Here is a 19969-nt window from a genome sequence, read left to right as displayed (position 1 = left end):
GATTGATTGCACCAAGCTACTGGTACAAAGCAGTTATTTTACAGGGGGTACACCTTGTGCACAGTCCGGTACAGAGACTGCAAAGTGGCATGCGAGTGACTGTGTATATAGTCAGGTACAACTAACAGTGTCAGAGGTGCGGTGCAGCTAAGTAGTTTCGAAAAGTGAACAAGAACTATGCCTGCACAAGCTGCAGACAAGGTGGCGGATACTAACAGCTCTGTACAACAAAAAGCCATTTCTATCACTAAAAGCAGCACTTATAAATTCATGCTCCCAGTAAGTGCCCAAAACTTGCTTCTACTGTCTTCTACTTTGTCCAGAGCAACTGTGAAATACGTCTGCAGTATGCAATGGAAGTTCAGTGTTATAGTACAACACAAATTCCAGGCTATGGCAGTTTTGCTTGCTGATCCATGCTGCTGCCATGCAACATGAATCACAACCAGACTTTTACAGTACTATGCTTTCCTCCAACCGAGAAAGTCCTCGTGTGGTCACTATGATATTGTCCACTAACCAGTAAATGCTGCGGTGCTGCCTACAATGCACAATGCTGATAGGTGAACAAGGCATTAGCTCAGAGCAGTGATGGATTTACAGGCGAAGGGCAAACAACAGAGCAACATTGGAGCACATTAATTTATGCCATATCATCACTTTGTGCAGTCTTCACCTGTGTCCTTGATTACTGCTGCCAATCAGCACGAAAACCAAAGTTTTATGAACATGAGCTTCACACAAGCACATGAAGCATGAATACATGAAATAACTCGTTGCTCAAGTTGGAGTGAAATGATTAAGCTGATAACTACTTTTTCAGTTCTATCCCAAGGACCTGAAACTGTCTCCAACACTACAGTCTTGATATGGACCATGAGGCTTGCTAATTTTAAGTGTGGAAGCTATATTGGCTGTTGTTGAGAAAAAAACGCAACCGAGAGCTGTCCATTTTATTGCCTTACCAAACATGATAAGTTCAGACAAAAGATAAAAACACCCCTTACCACTAATCTGAGCTCCAGGCTTCCACATGACAATAAGCAAGCAGTGTTCAATCTGAATTTCTATTCACCGTAAGGCAGTCCTCATATTCCAACAACTTCTGTTAGACTGGTTTCTGAACCATAGCCCCTTCCCCCAATTTATGGAACTGCTCACAGCATAATGCATTTCATAATTCATGCTCAGAAAAAAAAAAACCTCCACCTGGCTTCACAGTGATGATGACGAAAAAAGAACAGCAAACAAAAAATGTTGCTTAATTAAAGCACCACTTTAAAAAAAAAAATATAGAGAAACGGCTCCACTGCCCATGCAAGCAGAAACACAGACTGAGCTGACAAAGGGCCGTCGCACCAATAAGCACCAGCTTGACGTAGTCGGTGGGTCCCTTGCTGTGCATGATGACCCCATTCTCGGCAGTAGTCTTGAAGTGGAAGTACACGTCCCACGAGTGGCGCAGGTTCAGGTGTGGCACCTCAATGGTGGAATCCGTGAAACGGAACGTCACCACGTCATCAAAAAGGGCTGCAACGGGACACCAGGGCAGGCACACTGAATCACCAAGTGGGAAGCACAAAGTGCACTGCCTCGTCACAAGAACAGCCTGACAACAATCTGCAGCAGCAGCGCAATGTCTAATGAAGCATCAGCTTTCCTTCCCGCGGCTGCCTGTGGACAATCGAAGATCATTCCATATTACCTGCTTTGATTAGAAAACAAGCTACCGTTTCGAGTGACTTGCACTGCAGACAAGGCACTACACAGAATTCGAGCTGGCCTGATTCTGGCGGGTTAGGCTAAATACCATATTTACTCGCATAATTTGCGCCCGTGCATAATTTGCACACCCCCCAACTTTCTACTTGCATTTTTGAAAAAAAAAAAAACTTTTACTCGCATATTCTGAACTCTCTGCTGTGCCATACCACCAGCAAGTACGAGGGCACGAGTTGTGCACCGTTTACCCATCTCGCTTGCGCTGGCAGTCACTTTCCCAGACGAACAGTTGTGCGTGCGCCAGCATCCAAAACTAGTGAACTGTTTGCCGTTTGGTTTGCCGCTAGTCAGCCAGGCTGCATGCTAGAGCACCATTTTATCGCCTGTTATCTCCTTTGCCTCCCACTTGTGACGCGCACTGCTTGTGATGCGCACTGGCAAGCATTATATCAAGAAGAGTACATAAGTGTCACGAAAGTCTAAATGTTTTTACCACAGACATGTGATGCTTGTTTACTTCTTCTGACAACAAAATATGTTAAGACCAAAAAGTGGCTTACATGCAGCATTGCTAAAGGTAAAGAAACCCAAAAAGGGTGACTCCTGGAGCACATTGGCAACACAGTACACATAATTTCATGTAGCCCGTCTTTTCCCTGGTCATGCACTCAGTGTCTAGCCCTTTGACGCCTTCTACGTCAGAGGCTGTCCCTCAAGAGAGAAGGTGCATAATGTTGCCCAACTCGCAGTGCATTGTGACGATTCTCTGTCTGCGTCCTCGTGTTTACACAGGCACTGTTGCTGGTTGTCTCACTCTCAGTGCTGCGTGTACCCCCAAACTTTCAGCCATGCCCCACGCACCATCTCCCTGGCACTCCAGTGGGCCAAGGGTGTAGCGGCCCTGCTTGCGATCCTCCTGCAGGGAGGGTGACCCAGTGTCGCCAAAGCGCAGCTGCCGCACGGGCAGGTAGTCCCGGTCGGTGAGCTCGCCCCCATCCGTGAGCCACTCCTCGACGGCCGCATCACAGTTGCACCAGCGCTGGGGATCGCGGCACGTCCCGTACAGGCCGCAGCGGCACTTGCGCGAGCCCGGAATCGATCCGCCCCAGTAGTCCATGCGCTGGTTGCTCCGGCTCACCCACCAGCTGTACGGCGAGAAGGTGTCCGGGCTGGTGGTGTCTTGCACTGCACCACAGCGCACGTGGAAAAGTTGCCCACAAAAGCCAGACTGCACTGACGGCTCACTGCAGTTTCCCAAAATGAATCCCGACTACCACTGCATCCTGTTAAAGGCTCATGAAGTCTCATAAGGCTCATAAGGGCTCATAAGGGCAGCTTGAAATCACAGAACCTGCTAGCCTTTCTCCGACACAAGAATTCACAGCAATAAAGACATAGTTAACACATACAATGAGACTTGACACACAGTTCTAAGAACAGGCACCAACGCCACTGCCAGAAGTTGAGTGCGAAAACAGAATTACACAACACGTGGATCTAAATTGTTCATGTTACCAGGAATCGGCACGTGAGCTTAAGGAACAGATTACTGCTCACTAATAAGGCTGTTGTTAATTCAGGAGTACTGAATACTTGCACTGCAGTCCTACTAAGTCTGAATTGGGTGGAAAATGCAGCTTTATCTGAAGTAAAAAAAAGTGAACATAGTGGCTGGTGTCAGCCTTAACCTAATGAGGCGACAACAGCAAAATTTGCTCACGAAGGCTTCCAAACAGCTCCATAAATCAGATGTGTGCAACAGGCATGTAACTTCCCACTTTGATTCATTTCTTAAAAGTTTCACAACCTTGGGTGCCATACAATGCCTTCACTTTTCACTAATCAGTAATTGCAGCAAAAGTTTTAAACAACTGTTCATTTACACAGAACACATCTGCAGAAAGAGACTTCCAAAACAACCATGGCCCTACAAAAATACTGAAGTAGTGATTAAATGCAATGTAACTTACCAATTTGTATTTTTCTTCAAAAAAATTTACCAGTAGAATGGCGGCCCAAAAGTGTGTGCCACAAGTTGCTCAGCAACTTTTCATGTATGCACCTGGTAATAGCTACAATGACATGACAGAAGAGTGTGCTTAGCTCAATCTGTTGGGTGTTCACTTGAACAAATATTTTACTATTCCACCAATCCACGTATGTGGCCCAGAAACCTTATACTAATTCAAATGCACTGTCAAAAACCACTATTCCAAACATTAACGTCAGTTCCAGTGCCATCACAAATGTAAAGGTATGGCCTCCACCAGATAAAACAAGAACCTCGAAACCTCATGTGTGAAGCACCTAAAGAAGTCAATGTTGCGTGCCAAGATTGCTGCTGCAACAGGCAATGCCTTTGAAAAACTGGCATCTGTAGTCTTTGAAGAAATTTCTCAAAATTTATGCCAATAAACTAGGACAGATTTTTTTCTAATCAGAGGGGCTGAAAACAGAGCTCACAATTCTGTTCTGAACAGCTGACACAATTTCTTTTATGATCCTGACTGTTTATCAATTATGGCTTTACCTAAAACAATTTTACATCTCAGGCTGTTACGACAGACAACAAATAAAAGATGTTACAGTCTAACCTCTTTATAACGTAACGGTTTACAACGAAATGATGAATATAACAAAGGAATAACGATTCCTCTTGGAAGCTCGATCAATAGGGGCTGTAACAAAGTATTTGCCAGACCCCTTCAACTTCGCTATAGCGAGGTTCAACTGTATTTAGAAGACTTGCTGCAAACACTGGCATACTTTTACATCATAGAAACAAGGTGCAAACCATAGCAGAGCACCTGGAGTCAGGCATCAGACACCTCTACTAGTAGTGTGGCCATCACTCACCACTCGTGTCGAACAGGCGGGCGTTGAAGCACTCGTAGATGAGCCGTTGACGGCACAGCGATGATCGGTTCACCAGCTGGACCATCTGCTCCATGGGGGCGTCGTACACAATGTCCTGAATAAAGCTCCCCGCTTCTCGGTAGCCCTTGACGAGCGTTGCCTGCTCATTCTGGTGGTGCACCAGGGTGTCGGTGCGGTTGTCAGCTGTACCGAGAAAATAAAAAGAATAAAGAAAAGTCAACGCGTTTGCCAACTGAAGTAAGCCACACCTGTGCCTTATCTGAATGTGAAATTAAGAACTCCAATGATCTCTATGACTAGAAACCTCTAGAATCTATCCTGTCAGGTATAATTTACAAGCCACTGCCAATGATGCTACTGCTGAAAAATAATTCAGTGCACCTGTTGCCACACAGCCAGTGTTCTACTCTTTGAATCTGCAGAAAAGCAATTTCTGAAGCAGATAAACAAATATATAGTTGGCATGTGCCCCTGCAGTATCCCTTGAAGCTCATCTTCCCTGCATGAAACTGATGTACAGCAAAGTGGGGAACAGAACCTGCTTTCAACACCAACCTTCTTATTGTTCAATGAATTCTGATGAAAACTGTGAAGCACATTAGCAATGTTTCCAAACTTTAGTGCACGAAATTTCAGCATTATATCTGAATAACTTTTCGGTACTTTCTTTTTTTCTTTCCTATACCTTGTAGAAAGCCTGCAGACTCAAAAAAAAAATAATTATAGGAGCACCTAAGCAAGTCTCAAAATGTGTAAATGCGAGAGCAAGTGTAAGTGGCTCACTGGGTCAGTGGACACTTCATCCTACTGTGAGTAGGAGGCATAGGCTTAGAAATTGAGGCAGTTATGCGCCTTTCCTTTTCTCAAAGTCAGGGGAAGGTTTAGACTTCCTTGATCTTCGGGGGGGGGGGGGGGGGGGGGGGCATAACTGGCTCCCTGGGTCAGTGGACACCTCAACCAGGCTTTGGTGGAGACTCCAGGGGCCTAATGTTCCAGGAGGGGTGATGACGCATTTTGGCCACAGGTTTCTGATGATGACGGGGTTTTCCCACAATGAGCCAAGTACCGTATTTACCCAATTCCAACGCGCCCCCGATTCCAACGCGCACCCAATTTACGGCACCAAAAAAAAAAAAAATTTCAAGCCCCGATTCTAACGCGCGCCCGATATTGGTAATAAAAAAAAAAACTACAAGCCCCGCTTCTAACGTGCGTGTGACTTCCACGAATGAAAATAATTTGCAACCGTTTTTATATTTTAAGGGGAGATGCGGGTGAAAAAACCGCGATTTTTTTCGATAAAGTCGATTTTGTATTCCCCCAAGCCTCTTCTTTTATGTGTAAAAAAATCAAAGCCGATAATCAATGGGAAGTTAGTAAAAAATACAATTAAAGCACTCGCCGTGGCTCGCGAAAGTGCGAATTTGACCGAATTTCGGGAACGCGGCATTTCGCTCCACGGCGTCGCCCGCTCTTGAATATTCGCGGGGAAGTAGGCCTACCCATCGTCTAAGAGAAGCCACTTCGGCAGCGGCGCATTCTTGATAAAAATACGAAAAAAAAGATCGTTTCCCGCCCGAGTCGAGCGTCGCGACTGGCCCTTCAAATCACGTGGTACGATCGGAGCCGTTCCATTGGCTACGAGCATTCCACCACACGGTCGGGCGCAGACGCTCTTTCTTCGTTCTGCCGCCACCGAGACGTGAACCAACGCTTCTGCCCGGGTTTTTCTCCTATCTCCGCTATGGATGTGACTGAGAAACGAGATTTTCGCTCACGCAATTTCCTGACAAAGCATCAGTATAAAGGAAGACGCCCCAAGCGCAAGCGGAGAGCTCCGGTTACGGGAGGTTCGTCTGCTGCTAGGCGTAACTGCGGCAACGGCGATGCTTCTTGCGGAGCATCGATGACTTCGTCAGTGCGTCTGAGCGAAAGATAAAGATCTTCGACTGTAAAAACGGGCGCGGGAGCGCTGTTATCTGTGAGATCGGCATGATGCACGACCTCGTCAGCGGCGCGGCGTGCCCCGCCTGCGGACGATGTAATCTCTGTCAGAGAGTCGGCCGCAAAACAGAAAGGAGTCTCATCGTTTTTGGAACTTTACCGCCGAAATGACGCGTTTCCGATAACCGTTGTTTCATCAACATATTCTTCGATCCGCGTATCTTGATCGTGCAACGGCAGTGATGAGGCGTCCGCCCGCGGCAGTGCACGGGATACCGTCGCCGTGAACGCGGTCCGTGGTCGGTGAGCACGCGACCAATAACAAGCGCCACACCGGTTGAAAACGGCTCCTGCGACGCAGAAAACGACGAGCAAACGTGCTAGCATGTTTCCAGCAGTTAGTGAGCTCCCACATCGTATAATGGCGATGACGATGGGCAGCTATGGGGCAGTTTCGGTTTGCACTCGAATCCAACGCGCATGCGATTTTGAGACGTATTTTCCCCGAAAAAAGGTGCGCGTTGGAATTGGGTAAATACGGTAATGCTCTCGCATTAAAAATGTGGTAGAAGACTGCATTTCTAAATGCGTGTTACTAGTGATGACAATCTTAGATTTTTTTTCCCCACAACAAACTTTTTTGGTTTTCATTTTTCACGAAGCACCTAGCACAGACGTGACTAAACTACAAACACAGTGTCACATCAAAAAATGTACAGTCCACCAAAATGAGAAACCAAGAGTGTCACTGCATATAGTGGAGTTCTGTGAGTACACACAAAAAAATAAACAGGGTCAAAACAGAGAAAACAGGTCATGAAGAAATTGCTCCAGAAGCTGAGCAGCTACTCAGAAAACCGAAACAGGGGAAAACGCAGATTTTCTAGTGTTGATATGCAGTGCCACCGCGGCTCACAAAAGTTTTTTTTAGAGTACTTTAAGGTAGATTTTAATTATGGAACTGCGGGACAGCAGAGAAAAGGAGGCCTGCAAGCGGATACAATGATTAAAAAAAAATCATATTTGATTGAGAAATTGGCACTGAGAAATATCGCGCCAATTTTCATGAATCAGACCATGAAAAAAACCACAATATATAGGCAAGTTATCCGAAGATGGAGTTTAAAGTTCCAGGATAACAGTATAAAGGCATCTTCTTTGCTTTCTTCCCCATGTTTATTTCCCCTGCAAGGACCACACGCATTTTTGAAAATATAAGGGCAACAACATTTGCCTATTTATCTTTTTCAGATATTTCTTCGATCCTGAACAGATATTCGATTCAAATTCAAAAGTACTTTTTCTTCATATTCATAACAGTATTTGAAAATTTCAATATTCACACATCCCTACTTTTAAGTTAAGGGTAACAGACTGGCTACCAAGAGAATGCAAGCCTAACAGGGGGCGCCAGAAACTTAACACTATCGCAATAAAAGCAGAAAAAAACAATAAGCTTTAAAAAAGATCAGCTCAGTGATGAGCATCAGAAGGCTGCTTTGACAAACAGAGTAAGAAACACATGCGAAGAATGCCATAAGAGAGCACTTGGGCCTCTTCCAGTTTGTTCGCATCTTCAAAGCAGTGCAAAGTCCCTAGCTTTCACTAACCTGCACCCAAACTGATCCACTGTACTTGTGTCAGGATTCAACAGCACCAGCTAGGCTGTGTTCTGGTGAGAAGCTTTCGTGAGGGCAAACGCCACTTACGATGGAAGACGCACTCCACTGGAAATGGGGTCAGAGGCCCACTGCCATCGACATCAATGAGGATGTTCGCTGTCTGCTCATCAGGCTTCTTCTTCATGTGGTAGGCCTCGCATGAGAGCGGGTGCAGCGCTAGAGTTTTCGGGGAAGACAAGAGAATTAAAAAGACAGTGCTATGACCTGGAATGTGCCACAAATCAGCAGTCAAATGTAAGCACATTACGCAGATTTTCTCCACTGCCAAGCATAGTACAATCATTGCTAGGTGTAATGCTCTTTGAAAAAAATTAAGGGAAAACTATAAAAATAAATTTCTGGAATTCAGTGCAGAGAATAAGTGAGCATAAAAAATAGAAAAACACTCAGAACATCACTGAAACATATTAAAGGGATACACTGAGGAAAAACAGAAGTTTGCCTGTACAATAACACCTTTGCTGTGTTGCGGGCCATGTCATTTTTTTAAGCTGTGCGGACACAGATACTGGGCCCCATGATTAAGCCATGGGAGAGGTTTTAAAGTGAGGTCCTCCTCTTTAAACCTCGCAATAAAATTTGACCTATGGCTTCATTATGTGACCCAGTATTCAAGTCCACAAAGCATGCATAAATGACGTGACGTTCTGGTGACCCACGACGTAGTAGACGTGTTAAAATGACTGCATGCTTGTGTGAGAAGAGACGTCTCAGTGCAGTAGATTCCCATTAAGACGAACTCAACCGAGACAAAATCTTGGATCAGATGAACAATGTGAGATGTTTTGATTGGTTTCCCACAGGATTCAATGTGATAAAAATCCGTTAAGACAAATTGTTTTGCTCTTAATTTGGTAAAGATGAACTGTCGCAGCAATCGTGAACCCCGGCAAACCCGCGTAGATGCCCAGTAACCCCAAGCAACAGCACTAGCCGGGCATCTACACAGCACTGTCGAGCGAAGAAAAAATAAGTAAAATGTTTCAAGGTTTGGGCAAAGAAAATGCACCCCAAGAAGATAGCTTCCGTGCAACTTCGCACTGCTGTGCGGAGAAGCTGTCTTGTGGGGGTGCAGGTCTTTGCAGAGAAGCTTTCTTGACAATGCGGAAAAACCAGGGCACCTTCGCTCTTGCCAGAGTGTGCTGCAGAGATGCTAAATCTCCGAATCATGCTCGTCAAGAGCCATGCGTTGCTATTCGGGGACAAAATGATGCACAGGGGCGCATAGACACGCTCCATTTTTTTTTTGGTCATAAAGAGAACCTCCTTAATCAAAAAATCATTATCCAAGAATAGACTTCTTAAGCTTGATTACAAAGCTACGAATCATAATGCATGCAAAAACTTGACTCCCTTAGTATATCGTCTCTAAAATATCAGAGCGGTTTGTCTAACCTTTCCACACCCCGTCACATCCCCAGCCTTGCCCTGTTTCACAAGTACTTTTATTCACCACTAAGACAGGAGCCATACATTTGCGCGCATCAGTGATCCACTTCAGGTATGTGCCCGTACCACTCTCTTTACAGATTCATTTTTTTTTTAACGAGCAACGGACTGGAAAGCTTTTCCCCGCCATATCGCCGCCATAACCTGCCCATCAACATTTGCTACCACAGTGAACACCTGCACTAGGTAAACTCACCCCTTATGTAACACCCCATCAGGGGTTCTTTTAAGGAAAATAAAGTGATGCAATGCGATGTAATATGTCACACACAAGAATACATGCCTGCAAAAAGTGCGCACACAAGGCGAACTGCCCTCATGCTTTTTTAAGCCGGGAAATACTACTCACAGACATGGCAGACAGCCCCAGCATAGCCGGTGTCAGTGCAGTTGCACACAAACTCGATCGAGTCCTGCTTGCAGATGCCACCATGCTCACAGGGGTTCGGATGGCACCTGCGGAAAGTGTGAGGCCACATAAAGTTGACTGTTGTGTAAGTAAGTGTAAGCTAAGTATAAGCTAGTTTAGTTTTCCGTATTTAAAAACTGACATTTTCATAGCTAGAGTGACTCAGTCACTACCCACACTGCCTTCTATATTCCTGAAGTGCAGTGATGGCAACATTTTAGAAAAAAAAAAAAAATCGTTGCAAGGTGCACAAAAGTTGAATCTGACCAACTGGCCCAAGTGATGCAGTGTTCTCCCATCCTGTATTTTATTTCTTGCCGCTAGAGCAATAAAAATGAAGCAATATAAAAAAAAGGGTGTGAACCAGAGGTCTACACCCACATCAGTTGCAAAAGTGCTCATAAAATCTGTACCACAAGAAGCTGTGTGTGCCTGACCCATGTTCTAAAAGTGAAGTTTTTACAGACACAGTGAAGTTTAGAAATCGCTATGATTAACAAATTGCAGTGCAAAATGAAATGCCTCGCTACATACTGCACTTTAGACTATGATATCTGTATGGGTAGACCACTGAGATCAATTAGAAATGTGAGCACACAGAAAGGCAGTGTTTATGATAAGATTCATGGTAAAAGGACCCCGTTTTTCATACAGACCTACAATGTCACTAATTTGAAGTCCGTCAGACAACGAGAAACATGTTAATTAAGTAGGTGCTGTGCCTGTGCCTGAGCCTGACTACGCCCACAGCAAGGCAAAGGCCTCTCCCATGCCTCTCCAATTAACCCTGTCCTGCACCAGTTGCGGCCGCCGTATTCCTGCAAATCTTATCCACCCCCCTAACTTTCTGCCGCCCCCTGCTACCCTTGCCTTCTCCTGGAATCCACTCCGTCACCCTTAAGGACCAGCGGTTATCTCGCCTTCGCATTACATGCCCTGCCCAAGCCCACTTCTTCCTCTTGATTTCAACTAGGATATCATTAACGCGCGTTTGTTCTCTCACCCACTCTGCCCGCTTCCGGTCTCTTAACGTTACACCTATCATTTTACCTTCCCTAATATACTAAATTATTCCCACCCCCAAAGCACACAGCCTACTGTAACCCACAACGAAAAGCTATTGCTGTCATTTGTGGAAAGTCGCTGCATGAGCAGTGTGACCAGCCTGGCAGCACGCCTTCAGTAAAACCGGCTGACGACTCTGTCACGCCCTTCAGTAATGCCTGCCCAGAAACAAGTGTACAGAGTATGCTGCACCTCAGCGACTACTGGTTTTCATTTTCTCGCATGCAGCCAAGTGGATGCACGTTAGCAACGCTGCCAAAGAGTGCCGAACGCACTCAGGCCGTGAGAGAAGGAAGAGAAGGAGCACGAACCGGTCGACCATCTGGCAGGCGTCACGCAGCACCTGTCCCGCCACCTCATTGGGCGGCAGCGTGAGAACGTTGATGTAGCGCCCCTCGATGTACAGGTAGCGCATGCAGCCAATGAAACCACGCATGCCGTAAACGCCCCCTGCACAACACAAGAGAGAGAACACACACGATTCACCTTACTGGGAGGACAATCAGCACACCAGGTTACACAGTGGACGGCTCTAAGCAAGTAAAGCAACCCTCCAGTTTGTCGATTTCGGACGCCTCATTGATGCTGCGACAACTTCAAAAAGCTATTACGATACATAAGCACAAAACAAGCCACATAGACATGCATTTCCTCATTACTTGACCCCCCAGACTTCCTCATCAATGTGCGCACATTAAGAAGTGCACATAACACTGACAACGCAGCACACACTACCCAACAGAAGCTAACACCTAATGTTGATGTACACTGTGCACGGTTGTGTTGTGTTGGGTTTAGTGGCGCATAAGCATCTAGGGCTGTCATGTACCAAGCTCAGGGTATAGGGAAATTGTTTTCTGCAGAATTTTACACCAAAGTGGAAACATAACGGTGGCGTAGAGGGCCTAAAGGGTTAGTTCATACTACTTAGTGATGACAGAGGAAAGAAATTTTACAAATAGTACAAGCTTTAAAGAAGGTTGGGTATTCTTTAAAAGCACATTAAGCCAGATAGCTTTATTGAATGAGGAGAGGTGAGCCCTGCAAGCAACATGACTTACCGCTCCTCACATAGGTACATAAAAGAGGGAAGAGAATGAAAAAAAAAGACTAAGGAAGGATACAACAAAAGCTTCAACAATAAACAAGAGCAAAAAGCAATGTGCCAAGGAAGGGTGACAAACAGCAGCGGTATCAAGAATTACGATGCTGTGATGAAACCCACAAACAAAAGTACAATCTCAAGAGGCAGAACTCCAATAACAGGTTAGAAAACCCTGAATGACACAAAACAATTGCTACAAAAAATATAAAAAGAAAGAAAGCAAGAGCTCCCAACAAAACAGCTGCACAGATGACGTTCAGACACAGAAATCCTTAGCAATCAAAAAATGAGCTTTGTTCAGCCTCAGGCAGTGTTGTCCTGATTACAACCCTAATTCTTGAGGACAACAAAGTTTTGCTTCTGTGTTTGATTCTGAGAGTAAGCACTCTTTTGCATAAAGCAAGCCTGCAAACCTTTCAGAGTCCCTCACCCTAAGAAATCTCAAAGCTTTGTTCCAGTATTATTCTATATAAAAAATGCCACCTTTCGAATAGACAGCAGCACAAAGTGCATCCCTGAAGCTAATCCAATGCAAATAAACCGATTATAACGAGGCATATAAAATGGGAAAAAAACCATGTTAAGTCCATTCGAGCAGAAATCTACAACTTGTGGTATGCCAAAAAAAAAAAAGAAACTAAATTTGGTGCTTGAATACTGAAAAGGAGTTCACCATGATCAACACTGACGCAATGCTCATTGTCCCCCTTTTCGACTAGTGTTATGAAATTTCCAATACAGTCTAACTCGAATATAATGAATTCGAGTAGAGTGAATTATGCTTCGATGCAACGCGCCCACAGACCCGATACGATGCGCCCACAAAGAAAACCGCAGACTGCATGGTACCCACCCCGTGGTACTGCGCTACGCACTCACGCGGGTGGCTAGCTGGCAGGCATTCCTGTTCCCAAAGTTGCTGGTAGTGCCAGGAACAGTCATGCACCTCATTTTCACAACTGATACTTTGGACTGTGTGGAGCCCAACAGTTCCGGTTTTTAGGATTAAAACAGATGCCAGCAATACTGCAGAGATCATTTTTCAACTAGAAGTTCATGCTCTCTTTTTTTTTCCAGCCTAATAAAGATGAAAATGGGCATCGCTGTTGCAACCAAGTGGTTCTCCAGTGCCATGAAAGGTGCCATCTTGGGTTTAAATCGATCAGTGACTGTAGCGAACAAATCGCGGTGAATCACGCTGTTCGTTACAATTGGGTTTGACTGTACTACCTATAAAAAAACAGATCTACACATTTACTTTAAAAATGCCACCGAGTCTGACAGCAAACAGCTGTCTGTGCATACAGCACGTGCAACTGCGAAAAGAAAGAGTTCAGAAGCAGGAATGACAGGCAGTGTACCTCCAACCAGGTATTCACGGCCTGTCTCCACGGTGAAGAGACGTGTGGTGATGCTGGGCACACCATCCAGGTGCAGCTCGATGCGGTTTTTCTTCAGAGCCAGCGTCACCCGATGCCAACGACCATCATTCAGGAGCTCTGCAAACCAGTAAAGAGCACGGACACAGACATGGTTACCAAATTTTTTAAAGTAATGCCGAAGTCAAAGATTCCAAATCTACACCAACTACGGAGTTCTGTGACAAGAGACAAATCTCAGTACATGGATGGCTTTGCGTTCTCCTTTTTGTGAGGGATCAACTAAACACTGTGAGCCAAGGTTCCCTGTGTTCCAAACCATGCCATACCGCACATGGAAAGCACTCCTAGTGTCGAGACCGGGCCAGTCTCTCACGATAGTACGCGGACATGTACACAAGGGGTCGAAAATCTCTGACCCCCCCCCCTCCCTCTCCACTGTGCCACGCTGCATGCGGACACCACCTGAAGATGAACTCCAGGTGTCGAAACCGGCACTGCACTAGTGTCGACACCAGGACATCAGGTGGTGTTCTCATGCAGCCCGGCATGGTTTGGAACTTGGAGGGGTGGAAGGTCAGAGACTTTTGACCCCAACTGTACCTCTTCTGGACAGCGCCTCTCAGCGTGCATCAAGGGGACACTTGCGACAACTTCATGCAATGTTTCATTTCCAGTAAAAATTGATTGTCTGGCTTTTTGTGGCTCTTATTGTGTTTGTTTGGTAGCAAAAGACGCATTTTCTAGAAATTTAAAGTTAAAAATGGAATGTTTCTTCCCTCCACTTCATTCAAGCTCGCAATGCTGATCATCAAGGGAACTACGGAGGCTGTGATCACTGGCTGGAAGTTGCTGGTGGTGTGGTCTAGAGCCTCAGACCTCGTGAAGGACTTCATGTCATTAGCGTGGCTTTTTGGGCTTGTTGGTACATACTTCAAAGACACTGTAGCGCAGCAAAAGACGAGGACACAAGAAACGAGAGACGAACAGCACGAGCGCTAACTTCCAACAAACTTTATTCTCCTGAAGCATCACACTTTTATACACCAGAAAACAGTAATCACACGTGCGAACAGTATCAATTTCTTAGAAAAACGAGCTCTTTATCTGAGAGGAGAATGGAAGGTGTGCTTACACACGAGCCTCCTGACCTATTTATCTTTTCGGCTTCAATGATTTCGCGCGTTAACCTTTCTCTACTTTTTCCTATTACCAGACTTTTATCAAAGTAAGGCTTACAGGTTTTTGACTTGCATGCGAGAATGTGGTCAACCAGCGATCCGCCTTGCCCGTTTCTGACGTTGCGAGCGTGTTCCATTAGGCGCTCGTTCAGACATCTCCCTGTCTGGCCGATATAGTGTTTCCCGCATGACAAGGGAATTTGATATACAACACCTTCATCGCACGTGACGTAGGGCTTCTGGTGCCTAGTTGCGCAACCGCGCGCTTTGTTGGTGTTGATTTTTCCCAGTTTGCACAACGTTGCAAGTTTTTTCGGCGCCGAGAACACGACGGTCGCATTCGCTCGTTGACCAATTCTTTTTAAATTGTGGGAAATCTTGTGTAGATAAGGTACTACAACAAGGTTTTTTCGTTCACGAGGAACCGGGTTTAGGTTACAATGATTTTCTGGTTTCATTCTCTTAACAAGTTTTTCGGCAACAGAAACTTGAACATGAGAGGGGTACCCGGCATTAGTCAGCCTCTTGGACTGCTCTTGAAAACTATCGGTCATCATGTGCGGACAAGATTTCTGGAGAGCATTTTGAAAACATAAATTGACAATACCTCTTTTTACCAGTTTTGAATGAGCGGAGTGATATGGCAGCATCGGCTTGTTACTACGCGGCTTGTAGGCCCAGCATATGTGATGAGCGTGAAAGATGAAGTTAATATCTAAAAATCTAATGGAGTTATCGATGGGCAATTCGCATGTTAAAACAAGCGGTTTAAAATGTTCTCTCATGGTAGTTAAAATGCTCTGAGCCTTTGACTCAAGTGAGCCGTGGTCACACTTAACAAGAATAAAAAAGTCATCAACAAATCTAAAGACCTTGATTACGTCCAAGCTTTCTAGGTGGCTGGAAACAGCCTTGTCAAGTTTTGATAAAAACAGATTACTCAAAATCGGCGCTATGCACGACCCGATGCATATCCCTTCTTTCTGAAGGTAGGGTTTTCCTTCCCAGTTAATAAACGTTGACTGCAAGTAAATAGCTAAAATTTCTAAAAAAAAAAAAAAAATTTTAAAAAAATTTTTAAAAATTTTTAAAAAAATTTTAAAAAAAATTTTTTAATGTTCGCCAGAATCCCTGTGCTACAGTTTCACTCATAGCGCTTGCGACATGTCGTGCACGCACAATGTCGTTCTGCATTCGCAACAAGTTGCTGCCTGAAGACGTGAGGCGGTTGTTTGGAGGATTCATCCCATCGGCTGGTCACGGCATGAGGGCGTGCAAGCTTGCCAAATCTGAGTGGTACAGGCAAGCCCGGCTTCACAGGCAGTGCCTCGAGGCTCAGCTTCTCTCGAATGGCGAAAGTCAGGCAGCCTGGCGAACTCTTCGGGAATACCAGCGTATCTCTGCTCAAGCTACCGAATGCTTGTGGGCTCAACATCTGCCACAACTACGGGCCGACCTTGCGAGCAGGACGAAGACAGCCCGGAGCACCGTCCACACCCTGGAGGCCCTGGATCTACCGGATGACGTGTCAAGGGTTCTATCGTTAGGACCAAAGTTCGCTGTGGAGCCCAAGCCGTCAGCTGCACAACTACTTGCGATGGTACGCCAAGTATCGCAGCGTGCAACGCAACTGGAACACGACCGCTGCATTTCAGAAGGAGTCGACGTTTTGCAGTGCTCAAAGCCAGGATCTTCCAAGCTACCCCTCAAGCGCGTCGAGTCCTTCATCAAGGAACAGGACCTGATCGTGCTGCCTGCTGACAAAGAAGGTGGCTTTGCAATTCTATCCTGTGAACTTTACAAGTCAAAGGCTGACGAAGCCGTGTCTTCTGTATTTAACTGCCGCAACGAAGTAATGATGTCAAAAGTAAAAGCTAAAGCGAAGAAGCTATGCAACAAGTTAAACCTTACCAAGCTGGCTAAAGAAATAGGCGATGCACGAAAAGATTTTTTAGACGTGTTTTTCAGTGCAAAAACCCATAAACCGGAAAAACCATTCAGGGTGATCATTTCTGAAACTGGCACATGGCAAAAAACGGTGTCAATGTACTTACAAAGCAAACTTAACCTTTTACCGCTTGACGACCCCTTTATGGTTAAGAAATCTGACGAAATTTTAGACTTTGTTCGGTCGCGCTCTGATGACAGCATGGTTGCATTTTCTGTAGATGTTAAGGATCTATATTACTCGCTGCCGAATGACAAGGTGCTGTGCTGTGTAGAGGAGTGCATAGATGAGTTTGGGTGTGTTGCTTTCCAGAATGCGGCGGGTGTGTCGGCGAGCAGTTTTTTAGAAATTTTAGCTATTTACTTGCAGTCAACGTTTATTAACTGGGAAGGAAAACCCTACCTTCAGAAAGAAGGGATATGCATCGGGTCGTGCATAGCGCCGATTTTGAGTAATCTGTTTTTATCAAAACTTGACAAGGCTGTTTCCAGCCACCTAGAAAGCTTGGACGTAATCAAGGTCTTTAGATTTGTTGATGACTTTTTTATTCTTGTTAAGTGTGACCACGGCTCACTTGAGTCAAAGGCTCAGAGCATTTTAACTACCATGAGAGAACATTTTAAACCGCTTGTTTTAACATGCGAATTGCCCATCGATAACTCCATTAGATTTTTAGATATTAACTTCATCTTTCACGCTCATCACATATGCTGGGCCTACAAGCCGCGTAGTAACAAGCCGATGCTGCCATATCACTCCGCTCATTCAAAACTGGTAAAAAGAGGTATTGTCAATTTATGTTTTCAAAATGCTCTCCAGAAATCTTGTCCGCACATGATGACCGATAGTTTTCAAGAGCAGTCCAAGAGGCTGACTAATGCCGGGTACCCCTCTCATGTTCAAGTTTCTGTTGCCGAAAAACTTGTTAAGAGAATGAAACCAGAAAATCATTGTAACCTAAACCCGGTTCCTCGTGAACGAAAAAACCTTGTTGTAGTACCTTATCTACACAAGATTTCCCACAATTTAAAAAGAATTGGTCAACGAGCGAATGCGACCGTCGTGTTCTCGGCGCCGAAAAAACTTGCAACGTTGTGCAAACTGGGAAAAATCAACACCAACAAAGCGCGCGGTTGCGCAACTAGGCACCAGAAGCCCTACGTCACGTGCGATGAAGGTGTTGTATATCAAATTCCCTTGTCATGCGGGAAACACTATATCGGCCAGACAGGGAGATGTCTGAACGAGCGCCTAATGGAACACGCTCGCAACGTCAGAAACGGGCAAGGCGGATCGCTGGTTGACCACATTCTCGCATGCAAGTCAAAAACCTGTAAGCCTTACTTTGATAAAAGTCTGGTAATAGGAAAAAGTAGAGAAAGGTTAACGCGCGAAATCATTGAAGCCGAAAAGATAAATAGGTCAGGAGGCTCGTGTGTAAGCACACCTTCCATTCTCCTCTCAGATAAAGAGCTCGTTTTTCTAAGAAATTGATACTGTTCGCACGTGTGATTACTGTTTTCTGGTGTATAAAAGTGTGATGCTTCAGGAGAATAAAGTTTGTTGGAAGTTAGCGCTCGTGCTGTTCGTCTCTCGTTTCTTGTGTCCTCGTCTTTTGCTGCGCTACAGTGTCTTTGAAGCTTCATGTCATCACAGTTTATCTGTGAAAACAGCCCATTGTTGCTACACTGTAAGGAGCCAGCGCCACACTGCGGCGACAGAAGACGCACGGGAGGCGGACGAAGAAGAAAAGAAAAGGAATACGTGGCAGAGAGAACGTGCGGGGGAGAAGAGGAAGACAGCGGTCGGCGACGGAGGTGGACCTGTTCTGCTGGCGCCCCGAGTTACCAGGCTTGGGCCTCAGCTGCAGACGTCCGGGTGACCAGACCCGGACAGCCGTCGTCGGGAGCCTCGGCCGTCACATCCAGGCGCCTCTCTTCCCGCCCAGCCGACAGCTTCTCGACACGGGCCGCCTCTAACATCTCCGTGGCGCACCCGGGCTACCTGACCTGGGGGCCGTGCCCGGAGCACACAGACGCTATTTTCTTCGGCAGCGTTGAGGCCGCCGTGGAGAACGCCGCCAACCGGGTGTCAACGAAGGGAACCCGACACACGTGCCTAAAGTCTGCCCCGACGCCCAGCCATGCCTCCTCGCTCGACGCATCAGGCTCATCACTGGGACACAAAGAAATTTAAGTGTGACTTTCCTTTTTGACTGTCTTCTCGCGAGTGTTTGTTTACCTTTCCTTTTTCCTCTTTGTTCTCTCTCATGTCTGTTTTTTTCCCCGTTTCATTTCAATACTTCAATTAGATTTTCCTTTCCTGCAAATGCCGCCTCGTTTATTTCTTTCCTATAACTCATGAATGTTAATGCGTAAATTTGACCTGCAGTCTTCACCTCCTCACATACACGTATAGTTCATTTTCTGGCCTTTCCTAGCTTATAAAAGCTTCGTTATCAGCGAAAATGACTTCTTTGTCCTTAGGACATGGTTAATGGGCGCACATCGGCCAACTTTTAATTTGCCCTGAGAATCAAATGTGGGCTTGTGGGGTTATGCACCAATTTTGGCTGCCCAAACCAACTGATCTTTGAGAACCATTTTTTTTATGCGAAGCATATTACTAGAGGTACACTACAGCCCTTCGCCGTGGTTACGCGCCGTGCACACCACATGGTACAGTGACGTCACACCACGTGACACATGACGTCACGACAGAGGAAGACGGAGGTACACTACAGCCCTTCGCCGTGGTTACGCGCCGTGCACACCATGTGGTACAGTGACGTCACACCACGTGACATACCACGTGACACATGACGTCATACAGAGGAAGACGGAGGTACACTACAGCCCTTCGTCGTGGTTATGCGCCGTGCACACCACGTGGTACAGTGACGTCACACCACGTGACACATGACGTCATGACAGAGGAAGACGGAGGTACACTACAGCCCTTCGCCGTGCACACCACGTGGTACAGTGACGTCACACCACGTCACACATGACGTCACGACAGAGGAAGACGGAGGTACACTACAGCCCTTCGCCGTGGTTATGCGCCACCAGTGACATCACACCACGTGACATACCACGTGACACATGACGTCACGACAGAGGAAGACGGAGGTACACTACAGCCCTTCGCCGTGGTTACGCGCTGTGCACACCACGTGGTACAGTGACGTCACACCACGTGACATACC

The 19969-nt window shown here is 45.9% G+C and overlaps 1 protein-coding gene across 1 annotated transcript in view; it reads right to left on the bottom strand.

Annotated features, from left to right (window-relative positions):
• Nucleotides 1-19969, bottom strand: part of Nrx-IV (neurexin-4) — a 73273-nt gene that overhangs the window by 26778 nt on the left and 26526 nt on the right. Inside the window, exons 10-16 of the mRNA XM_089547922.1 lie at nt 13615-13752; nt 11460-11598; nt 10024-10130; nt 8253-8381; nt 4579-4782; nt 2584-2907; nt 1360-1530 (exon numbers count right to left, since the gene is read on the bottom strand). Of these exons, the coding sequence (XP_089404048.1) occupies nt 1360-1530; nt 2584-2907; nt 4579-4782; nt 8253-8381; nt 10024-10130; nt 11460-11598; nt 13615-13752 (1212 nt within the window). The remainder of the gene's footprint in view (nt 1-1359; nt 1531-2583; nt 2908-4578; nt 4783-8252; nt 8382-10023; nt 10131-11459; nt 11599-13614; nt 13753-19969) is intronic.

This window comes from Amblyomma mixtum, chromosome 6 (genome assembly GCF_055824585.1).
Source record: "Amblyomma mixtum isolate Tamu chromosome 6, ASM5582458v1, whole genome shotgun sequence".
In the NCBI taxonomy this organism is placed as follows: Eukaryota; Metazoa; Arthropoda; class Arachnida; order Ixodida; family Ixodidae; genus Amblyomma; species Amblyomma mixtum.
Note: the sequence above shows the minus strand (reverse complement) of the source record. Positions and strands in the feature narration are given on the sequence as shown.